Source organism: Aptenodytes patagonicus, chromosome 6 (assembly GCF_965638725.1).
Source record: "Aptenodytes patagonicus chromosome 6, bAptPat1.pri.cur, whole genome shotgun sequence".
Taxonomy (NCBI): domain Eukaryota; kingdom Metazoa; phylum Chordata; class Aves; order Sphenisciformes; family Spheniscidae; genus Aptenodytes; species Aptenodytes patagonicus.
The window spans coordinates 52950194-52969385 of NC_134954.1; the positions used below are offsets into that span (position 1 = coordinate 52950194).

A 19192-nucleotide genomic window follows, 5' to 3' on the forward strand; every position below is an offset into this window, starting at 1 on the left:
TAGTGTTGGTAACTTTTTAAAAAAATTACTAGGAGAAGCATTCAAAAATCTGTAGCGGTTACAAGACATAAAGAAAAGTAGTTTTTTGGGGCTCTTCTGTGAGTTTTGGGTAATCTTCCAGGTGTTCTCTTTGGAAGGTAGTAGGAGTTTGAATGGCAGTGGGTGGTAGCAATGTCAGTCTTTCATTTAGCATCGTTGTAACTATGCTGTAAGTACTTGTGTAACATGATTGCATGTCCTTCAAGTTAGTGAGTTGGCTCTCAGGGGTAGGAATGAAGTTAGTTCAAGTAAGAAGTCTGGGTATATTTTCAAAACTGTAAGTTATGTCAATCTTGTGGGCAGCAAGGTGTTAGGTGAGCAGGAGAATTTATAAAGTCTGGTGTTTAAAAAAATTATTTTTTTTGTCCCTTTTAAGGCACTTTTTTTAAGTGCCTTAAAGCTTACGGTACCTTTAAAAGTAGGTAACTTGTGCTGAGAACTGAAGGATTGTACAGAACTGCGTGTTCTCGAAAAAACAGCTGTGTGTCTGGGAGTGAATGGTGTATTTTAAATTACAGCATGAATGAGGAAGACAGTTTAATAGATCTTCCTAGGATTTGCTCTGTGTTGAAAGAAGATTTGAATCCAGCCTTTCTGTCTTGTCCTTCAGATCACAAGGATGGTGGAGTGTACATGTTAATTGTGTGTTGCTTTTTGGTTCTGGATATTTAACAATAATAACAAAAACCAAACCAAAACAAAAACCCCAAACACAACAACAAAAAACCACTCCAGCAGAAATAACGAAGAGAATACAGTGCATTCATTAGTGTGTGTAGGCTTTAAAATCTGAGCAGAAAAAAAAAAAAGGAGGATTGTATTTCATCTGTGCTGTGGACTACCCCTCTACCTGCTCAGTTGCCATTCTGACTTGTAAGGTAATCCAGGGGTGCTGATCTATTTAGTGCATTAGTATCTAGATACAGTACATGAGACCTGCAGTAGCAATTTTACTCTGCAGCACTTCGAATGAGCCTTAGCTATCCACAGTGATTATTGCTTTCCCATATTTCATAAAATAATATAGGATATGGTAGTATCTGTTTCTGTAATATATGCATGGTTTGTAATTGCTAGAATTATGTCAGTAATTTTAAGTAAGCTCTGAACTTTTGTGGGCAGTGACTATCAAGTAGGCTAGTAACTCAAAATATTGCTAGTCCTGCTTCATTAAATAGGTTACTTTGGTAAACTAAAATTGGCTATTTCAGAGTGGCATACACTTAAACACTTTTACTGTTATGAAGCAAAACAATAATCATTTAAAGTCACCTGACAAATCCGGTGTGATTAGTTTCTTATGCTCTTTCAGAGCAATACTTTCCCATTAAGGTATAGATTACATATATACTAGGAAAGGTATGCTGTGCGCATCTGCTTTTTTAAAAAAAAAAAAAGCCTTATTGCACAATGTGTAAATGTAAGAAATATATTTTGTGCGTATGAGAAGTGTACAATTTGTTTTTTAAATTCTTGGAAGTAGTACACAAGCACGTTTTAAGAAGCAAGAGTTTTTAAAGAGGATTCCTGATTGTTCTGCACTGTGCATACACGTAGTAAAACAGTCTTTACCCCAGAGAGCTTACAATCTAAAATATATAGAAATTGGAGGAGTTTTTACTAGGCAAGTTCAGAAGCAGCATTACAACTGCTGATAATAAGCCAGCTGCAGTTTCAAACTGGGTAATCCCCCTGCATTGCTGGAGAAGAGACCTCCAGCTCCGTATGTGGCTGCGTTTGGGTAAACTCCCCCACCTCCAGAAACAAAATGTGGTATCTTCAACCTGCCGCTTGCGGTTTGATTTTTCAAAAGAAGGCTCTGCCAACAACACATTTCACGAATATCTCCTTCCCGACCTTTTTTCCTCTTGGTATGGTTTTCTTCCATCAGAGGAGGTCTGGGTACTGGGCTCTGTGGTAAAGGAGCACCGACACCACACTCGCCACCATCTGCCTTCCTGCAGGAACAAGGGCAACTTGAATTAGTCAGATAGCAGAGCCAGTGCTTTCCTTACCAGGAGGGTTAGCTGCATGGCCAGGAGTGGCCAAAATGTGCGGTACAGAAAGTTCTGTGTAGTTCCTGAATGTTAAATGTTTGTGAGATACCCAAGAGTCATGTAAGAAAGTGTTTCGTGTCTTAGGTGAGGAAAGCTATGCTGATGCCTTGATTGTCAGGATGCTTAGCTGATGGGTAGAAGTTAATAGGAGCACTTAAACTTTGCAAACTGTAGTTTTCATGAAAAGGGAATTCCAAAAGCTTTTTTTCATAGTACCATTTGAATACACAGTTATTACTTGCAGTCCTTTCTGAACTGCTGTGTTGTCCTGTGGGACTGAAAAGCACAAACTTGAGAAGTTGTGTCTTAGTTGAAAAAAATGAGGCTATATCACTTTATATGGTACTTGAGGGATATGCTACTAAAATAGAGCATGAAGACTTTTGCATTAAATATCTTATTTAAAATAAAGTAACTGAAATGTTTCCAATTGAAGATAAACTGAACGTTCAAGTAGTTGAAAAGATAAAACCAAAGAAAGCAGTTTGTGTAAATACGGAAGACTATTTGTCTAGATCATCTTTCAGACTCATTAAACAGCCGTAAGTGATTTAAATACAAATTAGAAAGCTGCACATCATGTTGCAGCCTACTCATGTAGGCTGAGATCATCAGTAACTCCTTTTGTTCCTCCATTTCCTTCCACCTTACTTCCCCGCCGATGCCAGCAGCACTGCTTTACTCCGTTTAGCAGGACTCTGTCGGAGGCACCACCTGTGCAAGGGTCTCTGTTACTCTTGTCTCCTTTCGTATTGCTGATCCTGCTCCTTGCTTCTCTGCCCTTTGAACCTCCATATAACCCTGCATTCCCTTGCACGTGTTGGGGACTATGATCTACCTTCTGATTTTCCTTTTTTTCCTATGATTCCTACTTGTTTGTCTTGGACATTGATACTTTGATAGCCTAAACAATTTAAATAATATGGAAAACAAGGGCATTGCAGAACTGGGAAGTTTTATGCTGGAAAGTATTTCGCTCCTGTCAGCTAGTTTTTAATCTATAAATAATTGCCTGGTTGGCGTATAGCACGCTGCAGACTCCATGTCTCTTACACGCCTCTAACAGGTTCTAGTTTTCACCAAAATTGACAAGGCTGTTCTGATACACAGAACTTTCCCCAAAATTTCTGGAATTCACTGAGTGCATTCGTTATTAGGTAACGGTGAATCATTGTCAAATTGAGGGTATAAATCCTTTCTTTGCATAGGCCAGTGGTATGTTTGGCTTGTTTGTAAAATATTCCACTGCAAATATTAGGGAACATAATGAATTTATTTATCTTTTTCAGGAGCAATGGATGAGCTTCATAGCCTGGACCCAAGAAGACAAGAATTGTTAGAGGCAAGATTTACAGGAGTAGTAAGTGGCAGCACTGGGAGTACTGGAAGTTGCAGTGTTGGAGCTAAAGTAAGTTCTAAGAGCAGTCATACAGATCTACCATCTTTGAAATACTAATTTATTGTACACTGTCTCACTTGTATATTGCCCATGTGATTTACTTGCAAAAGTACTGGGTTGGAAGAGGCTCTCGGGAAAATCCTTGTTAGTCTGTTATTTTGCTTTGAGACAGGATTGTTTATCCTGAACCTATCTATGACATATGGACATTGAATTGTTCTTGAAAACACCAAAGAATCAGCTTATACAGGCTCTTTTGTGGGTTTGCTCTAGTGCACATGTGATCAGAGATGGAAGTTTTTCCCAGTGTGTAAGTGGAGTTGTCCCTTCTGCAGATGGCCAGCTACTTACAGTTCGGCTTGAAATAGACACAGCAAGTCTGGTGTGAGCTTTGTTTTTAAGATTAAACTTGTTTGAAGACTAATATATCAAGATTAACAAAGCCAAGTTCTTTCAACTTTTCCAGACATTTATATCAATTTTACCTACTTTCATTGTAGATTTTCTGCAGACTGTCTGTTAGTATCTAAGCCAGGATGCAACACGTGAGGAAAAACCTTATGAACGTTGAATAGCAGGGCTTAATCACCTTCCATATGTCATATATTACCCTTCAGTTGATACATCTGCAAAATAAATTTGCCTTTATTACAAATTCTGTTCAAGTTACTAGCTTCAACTTCCAAGACTGATTTCTGCAATATTATTGCTTAGCCAGAGATACTCCATTTTGTATTTGTGCATTTCAATGTTCTTCACCAAGCGTAATACTTAATACACTGATGTTAAAAAGATATAATACTAATTTTTTAGGCACTAACCAGAGTACTTTTTGAATTCTGTTTCCAAAGTGTTTGCAGTGCCCTCATATTTTAAGTATTTTACACAAACTTGGTTAGTATTTTTCACTTCCACATTTTAATTACTACTCTAGATTACAGAACAAAATACTACCCGGTAGCGGATGTTGATGAGATTTCTGGAGATGTGTGATGTATTGATGACTATTAACAAACTATAGTTCTTGCATCATGTCTTCTTAATTTGTTTTTGAGAGTGACATGAAGGAAACTGTCACAAAGCTGTAAAAAAGGTGACACATCACTTCTGTTACTACCATCTTAACCAAGAAGTGAGTTAAATGGTCAGGGGAAGGAATCAGGTTGGATTGATACAGTGTGGTTGATGCACTGTTGTTTTCTCTTTTTATTTAATTGCCTTCTAATTATGACTGCAAAAATGTATAGCTGCTTATGATTAAAATTACATAGAGACAAACCCAGTAATTCTGGCCTATCTTTGTTTCTTTCTTCCTTGGGTTCTCTAGTACTACTTACTCCCCTAATTTATTAGCTCATAATTGCTTGGGTAATTGCTCATAATTCAAATGACTGTTTGTCCTTTTTCATGACTAGATCTGTACCTTCTTTTAACTTAATTTAACTTTTAGTGTGTTTATAAACCCTTCTATTAGTTTTTGATACAGCTGTGTTGGTCCCCTGCCTTATTGCCAGTCTTTCCTCCTCAGCATCTGTCTACTGCTGTGTGTGTAATACACTTTCTTTAAAAGTAATTATCAAGTTTATTGGGGTTCCTTTTCTTTAAACTTTGATTTCCTGTGAGTTGCTGCTTGCCATTTCCGTAAATCTGTTCAAGTCTTTTTTTGTTGTCTGTTGTTCAGCTGATTTAACTTTTGCCCAAATTACATTCCACTTTCAGGTTCTCAGTTTGTTCATTCAAATTAGCCAGAAAAAAAAAAAGAAATTTAAACCAGCTAATTTCCTTTTTCACTCTACCATGTAAAACATAAATTTCTTGTCCCTGACACATTCCAAGATCTGTTTGAACAGATAATTGTATCTCATCCAGTTGGTTTCCAAATGGATAGCTGGATAAAGTTGGTTTTTGGTGGTCTTTTTTTAATACTACCAAATGCTTTGATAATTGTTTGCAGAAGATACTACTACCACTGTCTTCTGATTGATGCAGATCCTCACCTAAGACACTGTTCTTCTTAACCTTTGCCCAGAAATATTCCACAAATTATCTTCAGTATGCAGTGCAATATATCATCTTTTTCCTACTTACTTTTTGTTTGGTTTTGGGAGGCAGGGAGGTAGAGGGGAATATCAATATCTAGTCCTGGGATTTATCCCACCATCAGTAAAATGGCAATTATATCAGTTTTGTTTGTATTTATTTTATTTCTGTCCATTCAGTGTATCCAAGCAGATAACATGAAGTGTAGTAGCTGATCTGGGCTATGTTTGGAATATACTTACTTTTTTTTTTTTTTTTTTTTTACTATAGTCTTTAGTCTTGGTGGGGGATGTTGAGAGAGTCTTATCTGATTTTTTATTAATAAAACTGGTTAAACCTTTTCGATCTGATCTGCAGAGGTAACTGGGAAAATGTGATATATAAATATAATATCCATTGGTCTGCTTTCACTTTGAAGGCAAAAAAGGGAAAACTTCCTCTTCGCATACATACCCAAATCCACACGTACCAAATTCTCATTTTTCTAACCTAGCAAGACAATACGGAGGTTGCAGCTGCACTTATTGGTTATTTTTGGAAACATTCTAGGTCATTATTCTTCTAGTAATTAGATTGAGATGGACTGTTATTTATTGGGACTACTATTTTGAAAGCCTACCCTTATCTACTGTTTTGCTGAAGAGTTTTGGAATTGTTGGAAAAAAAACCCCATCATCTTCAAGATTTTTCAGTAAGCAAGGGTGGAAATATGAATATGGTTTACTGAGATTATTGTCTTAGCTGACTCCGATGACCAGATACTGAGAGATTGCAAGGAAGAACCTACATATAGGCATGTCTAAACTGGAGACTGCCCGGGGGGGGAACACACATGGAAATTCTGTGGATTTATTTAACATTTCTCCAGAAATTTTAATTCAGAGATGATATAGTTATTCAGAAGATGTCACAGATCAGTATTGTCCTGCAAACTGATGCAGTGCTGGAATTTAATGCTTTGAAGCAAGCTGAGTGTTTGCCTTGGAACTAGTTGTTGTTTCACTTCAAAGTATTTCTTCTGCCTTCCTTTATGGAAGAGAATAATCCAGCGGTATAAGATTTTTTTTTTTTTCTTCTAATGAAAAGAAGCTCAGCTGATGTTGGCATTTTTTGTTATGTGAATGTGAAACAGACTCTTTCAATAAAATGTCCTCATTGCCATTCTGTATTCAAAAGATGTCTGAATAAATCAGCCTTAGAAAATTTCTAAATGAATTTTGTAACTTGAGACTATTTCACAGTTGTGGGTTTTGGTTTTTTTTTTTTCCTCACTAGTCTAATTTGTTACTTTGGGGGAAATGGTTTGTTTTAAGAATGTAGAATAATATTGTCAATAGTTTGTAATTTTCTGTCATTGAATGGATTAAAAAAAAATCTTTGCAATAGCCTAGTATCTGTCTTGGAGAAAATTAAACCCTCTTTTTCTTTGAAAAATGAAAATTTTTAGTAGTCTCCAGCACTTTCAGCAATATTGGCTTTTTAAGCCCGTTCTGTGGAATCATTTGGTAGGGTTTTTCATTGGATGTTTTGCTATTCCCAAATTAGACTGAAACGTTTTTGACTGTTCTAGGGTTTTACTTGGCTTAAAAGCAATTGAAATACAGAATTTACTGTGCCCTGTCAAAATACCCACCTGTCAAACTTCTTATCCCTGTTGCAAGTCACAAGTGCTCTATAGTTAATCAATTTTTCCTTGCAAGCATGAAATTTTATTACTGCTACTTGTTATAACTGTGAGTGATAGTAGTGGATTAGCTGTTTTATAAATCTGTAGTATTGAGTATTTTGTTTGTCTTGGTAGGCCTCAACAAATAACGAAAGTTCAAATCACAGTTTCGGAAGCTTGGGATCTTTAAGTGATAAAGAATCAGAGGTAAGTATACGGGACGGATTAATTACTGCCTCAAAATTTTAATGCTAACAAATCATAATTTTATATTCCACTTTGATGCCTTATTTTATATAGAAGCTTTTAAAGTAAAATGCAAAATACATAGCTAGATAGGAAAAAGCATGCATTACTAAAAGATACAGTAAAGGAGGAGGAGACATGACTTCATAAAAGTTTCTTTGGATTTTTGGTCATGAAACTAGCTGCTTCTGCGTTATCTATGTAGTCATGCTGTGAGGATCTATACAGCTTTTGGAGCTGAAAATGCTTAAACAGTTTGCTCTGTTTTGTTTAATAAGTAGTAAGGTTTTCATCAGCACAGATAAACTTTGACTAGTCTTTGGCTGCATCTCTGAAAATACTTTAGAAACTAGTTTGCTATGTTTTCTTTAAAAATACGGATTTACTCCAAGGTCAGACAGTAGCTATCATCTGCATTTGTAAAAGCTGCAGTTGTCACTGTGTACTTCCTTACCTAGTACCACTTCATAATCCAAAAAAGGATTCGTACTCTTACTAGGTTTTAATGTGCGGAGTGTAGACTTCCCTGGAGTAGAAGATTTTCCTATTAGTGACGAGCATTGAGATAGTTACACTAATGCAGCTCTTACAATTTGCCTATTTTGGGGTTGGTGAGTCCCTCCGACAGTTTTGCCTGTGTACATCACAGATTGCATTGATAAGATTATACCCATTGTAAGCAAGAGTGTATATCTAGCCCAGGCTAGACCTGTGTTTGAGTATGTGTCATGCCGGAGGGAGAGTTGTTTGGAATGTGCTTTCGACGTTATTTTCACATGTTAAAGCTTTATTTAGGGGCCTAATTGTTCATCCACTCAGTCACTTATGAGAGACTGTCTGATGTTTGCTTTTATACTGGGCTGACCAGCAAGTGAATTTAGTTGGTTCCCAAGACCAATACCTTATAAATAAATGTTCTGTATGTGTGGTTTCATGTTTTCCTCTTTGAAAAAGGCTGCTATGTTTTTTTTTCCCTTGCCTTTCCCAGCTGGATTTTCCTTTTAATTGTATATAGACTATTTTCTTAACCAGGAGAGTCTGTCTGCCTGTTGGTTTTCTTCATGGCTTTTCCTAGAAATGCTTTGGGCTGTGTTGCAGTGATGCAGTTCTGATGTAGGCGTGGGAATGGAAATGTGCTGTAGTAGCCTGAAGGTTACGATGCATTATTGCAATTCCTTGACAGAAAAATGTGTCTGTGAGTAGTCGAGTGATCTCAGAACACTAACTATACGTGTAATAACTTTTTGGTGTAGAAAAATGTTATTTTGCAGTTGGATAAATGAGATATGGAGGCAAAGTTTTCCAAGGCATGTAAGTTTGAAAGTTCAACCCATATCTTCAGTCTCTGCATAGTGTTTTAACCTCAAGCCATGCTTCTGAGTAGGGATAATTATTTAAAAAAAAAACCTCTAAAACTTGGATTCTAAAATAGAGGTAGATTTTTTTTTTTTCTCCTAAAAAGTCCCTGCACAGATCTCCAGTGCTCCAGTACGCAGTGCTCCAGGTTTCTTCTGTGTTTTCTGAAAGATGGGTCTTAATGACATTGAATAATGAAATATGATTTCTTGACCCATTTTCAGAAGTTGTCAGTAATACCAAATATGTTAATAAGTTTTTAGCATTTTGTTCTAAAAATAACATCTGGTTACTTATATGCTGTAATCCTATAAAAATTACACTTTAGCTCTTAATATTGCAAACAGGTTGTGGGATTTTTTGTGGTGGTTTTGTTTTTGTTTTTTTTTTTTTAATGGTGTGACAATGAAGGTTTCATAATAATAGGGAGTTCCTCTTGTGGATGGTAGTGTAGAAATACAAAGACTTACTCGTATGGGAAGCAGTGCCATCATTTGATGTTGAGAGAGAACTGTTGTATTACAATAGATTTTAGGAGGGAAAAAAAGTAGAAATGCAAATCTCAGAATCATCAAAATTAATTTCTAGCAAGAATGTCAGTTTCTGATCAAATTGTAATGGTACATTCATGTCATCATTCTGTGCTTTCATCACTAAGCAGCACATTAAAAAACAGAAAGTCTTCCACACTTAGTTTTCAAAACAAGGCAGGCTTCCCACCCCACCCCCCATTTGTTTTTCTGGTGTGAATTTTTCCCTTTTTACTTTTGCACACGGGATTGCAGAAAATACAACTATTAGAACTGTAGGATTTTTTTCTGTCTGATGGATGTATGAAGAGGGGCAACTTATCTGAATAATAGTTTTAATAGAGATACTTTACAGAGGTGAACTTTGATCTTGCAAAATAACTTGAAACCGGGCTTTATTCTGGATTCAGTTCAGCATTGTGAGCGATAAAGTTTAGCTGGATATTTGATCTTAATATCCAGACCTGTATTCCAGTTCTTTTTTAAATGTATACATTATTTTTATTTCATTAAAAGCTTTGTTGCTGTGGTACATAGGTCTTAATTTGAGTGTGTATTAGCTACTTGTAGTTAAGATAAATCCTAAATTGGCTACCTCAGGTTGTGAACAAGTGCTTCTGGTAGTCTTCCAGTATTTTGGCCTTCCCCACCATTCCTCATTAAAGTAGATTACTCCTCCTTGTTTTGGTTACAAATACATTCCTTTATTTATAGCTAGTATTTTCTATTCTCTGTAGATAATGAATTATTCAAAGGAGGACAGCTTTGTCTGTGGCTTGATTTGTCCAGCTTGATTAGTTATTTAAATGTTTTGCTCTGCTTGCTTGTAGCTGTTCAGTTGCTGCGGTTCCCAACAATACAGAACCCTCATTATAAATGTAATTTCAGAAGTAACTAAAGGTTTGATCCAATTGGAATTTATAATGTGTTGCAGAGGGAAACATCACTACTGTATTTGTTTGCTGTAGTTGTAAAGCTTTGAGGGGAGGGTAGGATTTAGAAGAAAATAATTGTGGAAAACTATCAACTCATTCATTATGCATATGAAGAATATTAACAACTAAAAAATCATAACTATTAAGCATAATTGAGATTTAAGTGTTGAGAGACAACAAAATAAAAACTTTGATTCCCCCCCCCACATTATTTTAATTTTTTTTCCTCTACAAAAATAACTTCCTGAGTTATACTGTTACCAGTTCTACAATAATGGTAGAAAATATTTAACTATATATAAAATATATAAAAATACTTACCCGAGTATTTTTTTTTAAAGGAGATTAACTAGTTGAGAATTGGTACTTAGAAATGTTTATTTTATAAAAGAGGATGTGAAAAGCCAAGATTTAAAACTACAAGTGTGAAGAGAAGACTCAGGGGAAACACATTAAAATTAAGGGATAAACTAGGATCAAGACCATAATGTAGGAGGGTCTGCTAATACGCCAAACTGTGGGTAACTTTAACATAACTTTGCAATCTAACTTTGATTAATTTTGCAGATAACTGCAAAACTATTTTGTCTTGCTTATGAAATAGTGGGATTTTAATCTAAATCTTGCCTGTATATAAATCCTTCTGAAGTGACTGAAAGTAGCTTCAATCTTCGTTTATCAGGGGGATACTCCTCAGCCCCATTAGTCTTCAGTTTCTTGTAATTCGTATGGTTCCATTCATTAGAAAGGATTTTGGAGAACATTTTCTAGTGATTGATGTACGCAGTACATTGCCATGTGAATATTGTACTTAGAAAAGGTGAACATGACCTTGTTGGGTAACCTCATTAATAACCTCATTAGTGTGCTAATACTTTTTTGTTTGGAAGGTTAAATTAAACGCTGAAAGAAATCAGAAGAGCTTAAGGAAATAGACATTTATGAATTATTTGAGTTTCAGTTTTAAAACTATAAACCCCTTTATATGTCTGGTTTTTAAATACAAGACCAGTCACTGCAGTTGGAAACTAATTTTGATGGGGGAAATCTTAAATGTTTAGTCATGAGCTTTTAAATAACTTTTTTTGCTTGATACAGTAGGTAAAACTGGCTACATTAGAATGATAACTGCAAAATTGAAAGCTGGAAAATAAGAGTAACATGAAAATGCTTGGTTAAATAGTTTCATTTTGGTTTTGTGGAAAGATAGCTTGATGTTACCTATTTACCTGGCAGTAATTGCAAATTATTAAAGTAATATTTCTAAGCTATGCTTTCTGCTTTTAGAATAATATAGTCTTAAGATAACTTCATTTCCAGGAGTCTGTGTTGTACAGTTTGCTAATGTACAATAGCACTGTAAAAGATGCAGATTTTGGTTGGAACAGTTTATTTAAAATAAAATGCGTGTAATTTGAACTTCATTTGTAGCCTGATAATACAAGAGTTACAATTGTAAAACCTCCAAAGGTGTGTTTATGAAACTATCCACAGAGCTAAAACTTCTAAAAAATATATGGTATAGATAAGGAAGACCTTTCTTGTCCTGACCTTTTATAGACTGATAATTTTCTACGGAGCACAGGTAACTTAAAGTGGTTCTTTGCCAGAATAAATATTTTAGGATATTTTTAGTAGATTTATATTTGAGGATATCCATGTCAAGGTTTTGGAACTGAAACATACTTGAAATGCTTTTAGTGATGGGTTGAAATTTGAATTTTGGTATCATTTGCTGTATTGAGAAAGAATGCTTTGAGCACAAAGTGACAAATACAGTGAAATGATAAAATGATGGTATAATAAAAAAATGAAGCATCTTATCACTGATCTCAAATTTAGTCTGAGATATTAGGGACCATTGATTTCTTGATTGTAGAACAGAGTTCATGTAAGGCTTCTGTGCTTTCTCCAGTTACTGGTATGAAGCTGCTTGGAGGCTGAATACACACACAGCTGCAGTATCTTCTCCTTGAACTAAAGCAGCTTGTAGAATTTAACTTACACTGGGGAGACTAACTGGTTTGAATCCTCAGATCAAGGGAGAGCAAATATAACTTAGAGATGCTTCTGATCACAGCCCTTTTTGTTATCTGAGTTGTACATGCTGATTGTAGTTTCTAGGAAACTATATATAATATTTCTGGAATAAATTTTTAAACAAATCTGTACTGATGTTTTTCTTTGACTTTCTTGAAATACAAATATGATGGGGAGGGGACAATGACACTTTCCAAGTGGATAAATTTTGAACAATTGCTCCTTTATAAAATTCTAAGCAGACTTAGAAACCTACAGTTTGTATTAGTTTGGAGATGACTTCTGCACTTTCAAAAATGAGTAACATTATTGGCTTCCTTTTCAAGCACTAGAACTTTGTATTTATACTGTGGCAATGTGTAGAAAACACAATCAAGAATCAGCTTATTTCACTAAGTATTAAGCTTTAAAACACCCACAACTATCATCTGAAGATCTTGGTAAAATGTAGCCATAAGTGAAACCAAATTGGGTGTTCATAAACCCCAGAATGGATGAAAAGGTATAATTGCTTAACAGTGAATATGTAGAATTGCCTTTTGGGAAATTATTTAAGAATTATTTCTCACTTTCTTAAATATCTTTTCTAGCTTGTATTTATCTGATTGACCAAGGATCATATTATCTACTTTAACTAAGATCTGAAATTACATCCCTGCTGAATTGTGAAATCATGTTTTATGAATGAGATTTAAATTTATTTCACAACAATATAGCAATAATATAAATAAATAGAGCTGCTGTTGGATTGTGGTCTCTTTGTTGTTTGTAGACTCCAGAGAAGAAACAGTCAGAACCTTCCAGAGGAAGAAAAAGAAAAGCGGACACTCAGAGTGAAAGCAGCCAAGGTAAACTTAAGATGTAAATGAATTAGATAGTTATTGCATATATTTAATGAAATTATAATGCACAAAGTTTTGACTGTTAGCCTTAAAAATTCTGTATTTTTGCTTGTGTAAAACAGGTGTTGGGGTTTGGATGATAAATTGCATATCCCCCCTCCCTCCATTTGTCACTGGAAGGGACGGGCAAGTAAAACCTGAACTGGGCTGGTAATTGCCCATAAGAATTGTGTGCTGCTGCATGTGTAATTTGCAGCTATGATATAACTCTGTGTACTTGTTAAGAATTGTAGTAGCTCTTCTCATCTAAAATACCTTTCTGGTTTGTATTTCTTTTCAGTAGGTAAGGGGGGAAAGGGATTACAGATTATAATATCTGATTGCTTGTTTTTCAGGTATATTTAAAAATTGAATTTTATTCTTCCTTTTCTATGGATTATTGTACAGTGTAGTTGTCTAGAGGGATGGGGAAATCGGGATGAGACCAATTTCCAATTTAATATTTACAAAGCATAGTTTTTGTTGTTCCTCTCTTTAATGTGACTTTTGGGGGAGGAACGGTGGAAATTTAACCTCGAGACAAAAATTCATGAAAAGGGGAGAGGAAATAGTTTGGTAACATCTGTATTAGCTTTTTTTGGTTTCTAACTGAGCTAGGAAACATCACTTCAGATACGTATCAATGGGCTCCATATCTGGAAGTCTTCATGGTGCAACATGCTATTAGTAGAAGAATTACGTAGTTCGACTAAAATTAATTTCTTTGTAAGTGTTGCTTCATAGAGACCTGCTTTGTTCGAAGAATTTGAATGAAATTTCCTATTTCCATTGTTCTAGTAGCCTATCCTTCCTGCTACCTGTAAGAGTTGAAATTAGAGATGATAGAAATTTTAGGAACTTTTTGGCATAGACAACGTGATTATAATGTCTCATAATTACTATTTTACTGTCAGCAGCAGTGAAACGGAATAGTCTGCACTGCACTATTCTCAAGGAACTGGCCTAGGAAACTGCAGCATGTTGGAGTGGAACAGTACCGTTGAAGCACAGCAAATACTGCTGTTTTATTGAAAAAAGGAACAAGAGATCCATGTCTTGTATATTGCATACCTAGGATTTTGACTTCGTAATATGCAAAATAATCCATAAATGTTGAAGAAAAGTATTGTTTAGAACATGGACGTAATTGGAAAGTGGGATAAAATCAGTGCAAATCTATTCATAATTGGCCGTGCCAAAATAATTTGATGTATTTCTTCAGTGCAGAGTTCTGTAACATGACATAGAATAGTTTTTTCTATACCGAAAAGGAATGCAGTCCATCTCATTTATCTGGATGAAAGCAAATTTTAATTTGATAAAGTGATATATGAGAATTAAGCATGAAGACAGAAATCACTAGCGAATTACAGGGTAGGTAAAGAACTGGCTAGAGGGCAGTAGCAATGATACGTACGCTAACTGGGTAACTACTGGAGGAGTTAGCTGTGTGCTATTCTAGGTCTTTGAATTATTTTATCTAAATATTTCTGTTGAAAGTCTTGACACAAAAAGGGCTGCCAAATGTTTCTGTTTCTTCATGGTATTTCCTAGTGACACAAAGGTATGCAGCAGTGTCAGTACAGAGGCATATTGGACTAGAAAGAATTCTTCAGGGCTGAAGCAATAGAAAAGCTTGAAAATCTTTGCTAAAAAGTCCAAAATTACATTTTTGGACCTTTGGGTAATGATCTCCTAATCTATTGCAAAAATTTCTTTCTATAAAGAAAAAAGCTTTGAACAATGGTCCATTTTCCAGATGTCTCCTAACAGGGTAGTCTGACCTGTACAAGAGACAAATACAGTCTTAGGATTTACTAGTCATCTTAGGGCCAAATAGAAGAAAGGTGGGGTAGGGCATTGGTGCGGTCTCTGGAATGCCACATATGGGTCAGGTTCTCACATTGAAGAAAGATTAATTCACATTGGTGCTCCTGAAGTCTCAATACTGATTAAGATAAAAGAAATTCTACTCTCTTGTTCTGCTCTATTTATCTCCCTAGTTAACCCTGTGAGTTAGCTGATTCATAATCGGGTTGGGAGGAATGGAAATACTTGTCGTCCTCCATGCCCACACTGTTATTGGCACTTAAGGAAGTCCTTGGGCTGAACGTTTGGGCACAATAACTCACCTGGAGCATATAACGTTAATAAGACTTGGTTAATTTGATATTTTTGAAGCGGGTGAACTTTGAGATAGTGCTTGAAAAGGGGAGGGACTTAGCACTAAAGGTTTGATCTGTAGGATGAGAGATGAGTTTCCTGTTATCTAGAAGAGGTCTAGGCTTGCTGCTAAGTCTGCACTAAGCTGGTTTATGAATTGAAGTGTAACTTAATTTCTGATTTCTCAATGAATGGAATATGCAAATCTCTCTGTTGTGGCCAATCCCTTAATTGTCTACATAGGGAGATCACATATTAGCACATCAAAGAAAACCAATTAACAAGTGGTAAGATTTTGCTATAATTACTGTATAGGTAAAAATGTAAGACACATCTATAAGTAATTTATTTAATCAATTCTAATGTATTAATGTATTTGTTTCAGGAAAGAATATTGGGGGACGTGGTCACAAGATTAGTGACTATTTTGAGGTAAGGTTTTTGTGTGTTTGTAAAATTTACTTTAGTTTTAAAATATACTTTTAGCTTTTTTTGATTGTTAGAAAATTTTTGTTTGTAATGGACAGGCCTCTTGAGAGGATACTTTTTTTTTTTTCTTTATGTAATTTTATGAGTATTAAACCTTGAAGCAGAGATGCAGTGGCCTCTTGGTGCAGCCTGAGCTAAAATACAAAAACGATTTTCTTTCACGCTTTTCTTTAAATGGCCAAAGGCTACACTAATACAAGTCATAGAATCTAATTTACAAATTCTGTGTACAGATGAGCTGTATCATTCAGTGGATGTATAATGTATTTTGATAAGATGATTGACTAATTGGAGGGCCATATCTTCTCCACAGTACCAAGGTGGAAACGGCTCTAGTCCAGTGCGAGGCGTACCTCCTGCAATCCGATCTCCTCAGAATTCACATTCCGCTCCTTCTTCTGTAAGTTTGTGAACTTCGTATCTGCTGGAGATACTTTCATAGTCTAAAAGTAGCATAATTGAAAAGAATCTATATTCAAGGGAAGAGTTTTCAAAGGAGGGAATCCTGGGAAGGAATTCATTCTTTCAACAGGGAAAAAAAAAAAAAAAGGGATCAAGTTAAGTATTAAAACTAAAATTTTCTGTTAACGCTGGGACTTTCTAAAACAATTTTTAATTACAAAGTAATTATGTAAAACGTTGAATAAATACTGACATCTATTCACAAGCCTCACACAAAAAAGGGGAGGATTTTTGTTACTTATGAGGAAACTGAACCCCTAACTCAGGGCATTAAAAGCTCAGTTTATGATAAGTCATAAGTTTTTAAATAAATGACACCTAATTTGCCTGTATCCTTTTAAAATTCTCTTCATTGGTCATGCTAATTAATTTTTTTCCTCCTCACATGCACAATTTCAGTGTTAAGCATACCCACATGTGATTCTAAATGGACAAACGGATTCTGCCAGTTACAGAAAGGATTTGTTTTCTCTGCTGGTAGACAGCTTTTATGCCACGTACTTTGAACTTCAGGCATCCTCTTATTCTTGCTAACAGTATGGAGTGTAATACAGATTGTGGAATTTGGCTTGAAAACGGTCTCATTCACACAAACTAGTGGGTTTTGGGAAGTTTCAGTAATGGGATTTGTGTTCTGATCTGCACTAGCTTCCCCTTTCTGGTTCTCCCATGGGAAATAACCGCTCCAAAAATAACTCACATTACTGTATTTTTGAGTTGTGAAAGCTTAGAATCAGAAAAATAAGTCTGTGTAAGACTGACATCATCTTATGTCAGTCTTGTATTGTCTTAAATCTTTCAGTCTGTTTCCCAAAAGTGACAATCTTTGTTTTCTCAGAGAATATATTGCATCCTTTCTACACTGCAAGTGATATATAACAGCATAGCGATAGCTCTCAATGCAGTGCTCCAAGTAGTATCTTCTGTAATAAAGATACCTTATTTCTCTATATGATTTTCTGCCAAGAGTTGTAAAAAAGGCTGTGTTCATAATTGAATATTACAGTTGTATCTAGAATCCTTTGTTTTCATGCATTCCAGGTTCGACAGAATAGTCCTTCTCCTACTTCATTAGCTTTCGGGGACCACCCTATCACGCAACCAAAGCAGTTATCTTTTAAAATTACTCAGGTAACTATTTTGAGTAGAGCTATCCTGTATCATTTCAGACTGTAGGAAAAACTGTTAGATATGTTTATTTCTTTGTCTTTCAACTTCTTCTAAACTCTTAAAGTCTTTCAAAAGCTTTACTTTCTACAGTCCACCAAAGCATTTTTCTTTTGAGTTCAGCAGCTCATAATTTAAATCTCTCCGATTAGTTTTGTGTTCTGCACTTGCTCTGCTTCCAACGTTGCAGTTCATGAGTAGTTAGATGACCATGTCATTGGTAGGCTTTTGCTCAAGATTTTAGGTGTTGTTTGATCTTAGAAGTAGAGGCTGCTCTTTCAGGCAGTATTTGAAGTGACAGCTGCTGTTGTCATATTGCATTTAAAATATGACATTGAAGAAGAAAAATCAGATGGTAATCAAAATGATCAAGATATAGTTCTGTCATGACTTTTAAAAGTCGAAAGCAACTGTTTTATCCTCTCTGCCATTTCTGACGTGATCTGTTCTATCTTTCACAAGTTAGTCAGAACAAGGCTACTTCGCCTGTTGACCAAATACAGAGAATTTAAAGTAATTAGCTGACATTTACATTCTTGCCCTGTTTTATATGCTTTTTTGTGAACAATAACTTTTCAATTAATGATGAAATCTTTTAACGCTGTTAGTGGTTTGTCCCAACTGTTCACAGTCATCCTCATGAAGAGGGAAAGCAGTTTTGAATAAGAACCTTCCATGTCACTTTCAAAACACATGAAAATAAGATGCGCTGGTCTTGTTGAATGTTTTAAAGTAGTTTATTTCTCTATGTAACAAACATGAGAAAAATAATGCTGTAATTGTTAAAGGAAAGGATAAATATTTCAAAATGTTCTTTTTAGACTGATCTCACAATGCTGAAATTAGCTGCACTAGAAAGTAATAAAAATCAAGACTTGGAAAAGAAAGAAGGTCGTATAGATGACTTACTCAGGGTAAGTGTTAGACATGGGGTAAAGATATTTATTCAGAACAACAGGCAGTGAATTTGAGGCAAATATTTTAAATGTTTGAATAATCCTTGTTTTTAAAAATTACCCTGGCGTTACCTAAATTAACAGGTGAAACTAGTTATTAACGGTTGTAAATTTTTTTTCTGAAAATCCAAGAAGTCTATTAAATGAAATGCATAAGGGTTTTTTTTTCTGTTTCTCTGCTATGACTTGTTAACGATTAAATGTGTTTATAGACTTTACAAAGAAAGCTGATGCTGTTTTGCAGGCAGTTGATTAATTCCTTACTATTATTATTATTATTATTCCTTATTATAGTTCATGATATAATTTCATGTAACAAGTGTTTTCTTGTTCTAATTGTGAATAGCAGTTACCAGTGGGACAACTGTTGGCAATTTCAAAATGGAGGTGATTGTGACAGAAATTATTACGGGCATTAAATAACTACTTTTAATAAGAAACCTATGCTATACTATGCTCTAAGACCTGTTTTCAGAAAAAAAAATCTTAGTGCTTGTGCTCTTGAAAGAAGTGTTGGAGAGGTGGTATGAAACAAAAAAAAATGTATTCACAAGTTGTCTGTCTAGTGTTTATATGTGGACAAGCACATATTAACCCATGCGATCATATATTATAAAATTGTACATGTAGACTGCTTTAGCACATGTTCAACAGTATGAGATAGACAAAAGTAACCTTTTTTTTTAAATCATTTTGTTTTAAAAAAACCCACAGCAATATTATTTTGTTAAAGGTAATAAGTTAAATATAATTGGAACATAGGGAA

The 19192-nt window shown here is 35.1% G+C and overlaps 1 protein-coding gene across 3 annotated transcripts in view; it reads left to right on the forward strand.

Annotated features, from left to right (window-relative positions):
- The window catches only part of TLK1 (tousled like kinase 1), a 69990-nt gene that overhangs the window by 22312 nt on the left and 28486 nt on the right, over positions 1-19192 (forward strand). For all 3 annotated transcript variants that reach the window (XM_076342621.1, XM_076342620.1, XM_076342623.1), the window contains exons 2-8: positions 3386-3504; positions 7337-7408; positions 13081-13156; positions 15738-15784; positions 16155-16241; positions 17345-17434; positions 18292-18384. In XM_076342621.1, coding sequence (XP_076198736.1) covers positions 3391-3504; positions 7337-7408; positions 13081-13156; positions 15738-15784; positions 16155-16241; positions 17345-17434; positions 18292-18384 — 579 coding nt within the window. In that variant the 5' untranslated portion in view covers positions 3386-3390. The remainder of the gene's footprint in view (positions 1-3385; positions 3505-7336; positions 7409-13080; positions 13157-15737; positions 15785-16154; positions 16242-17344; positions 17435-18291; positions 18385-19192) is intronic.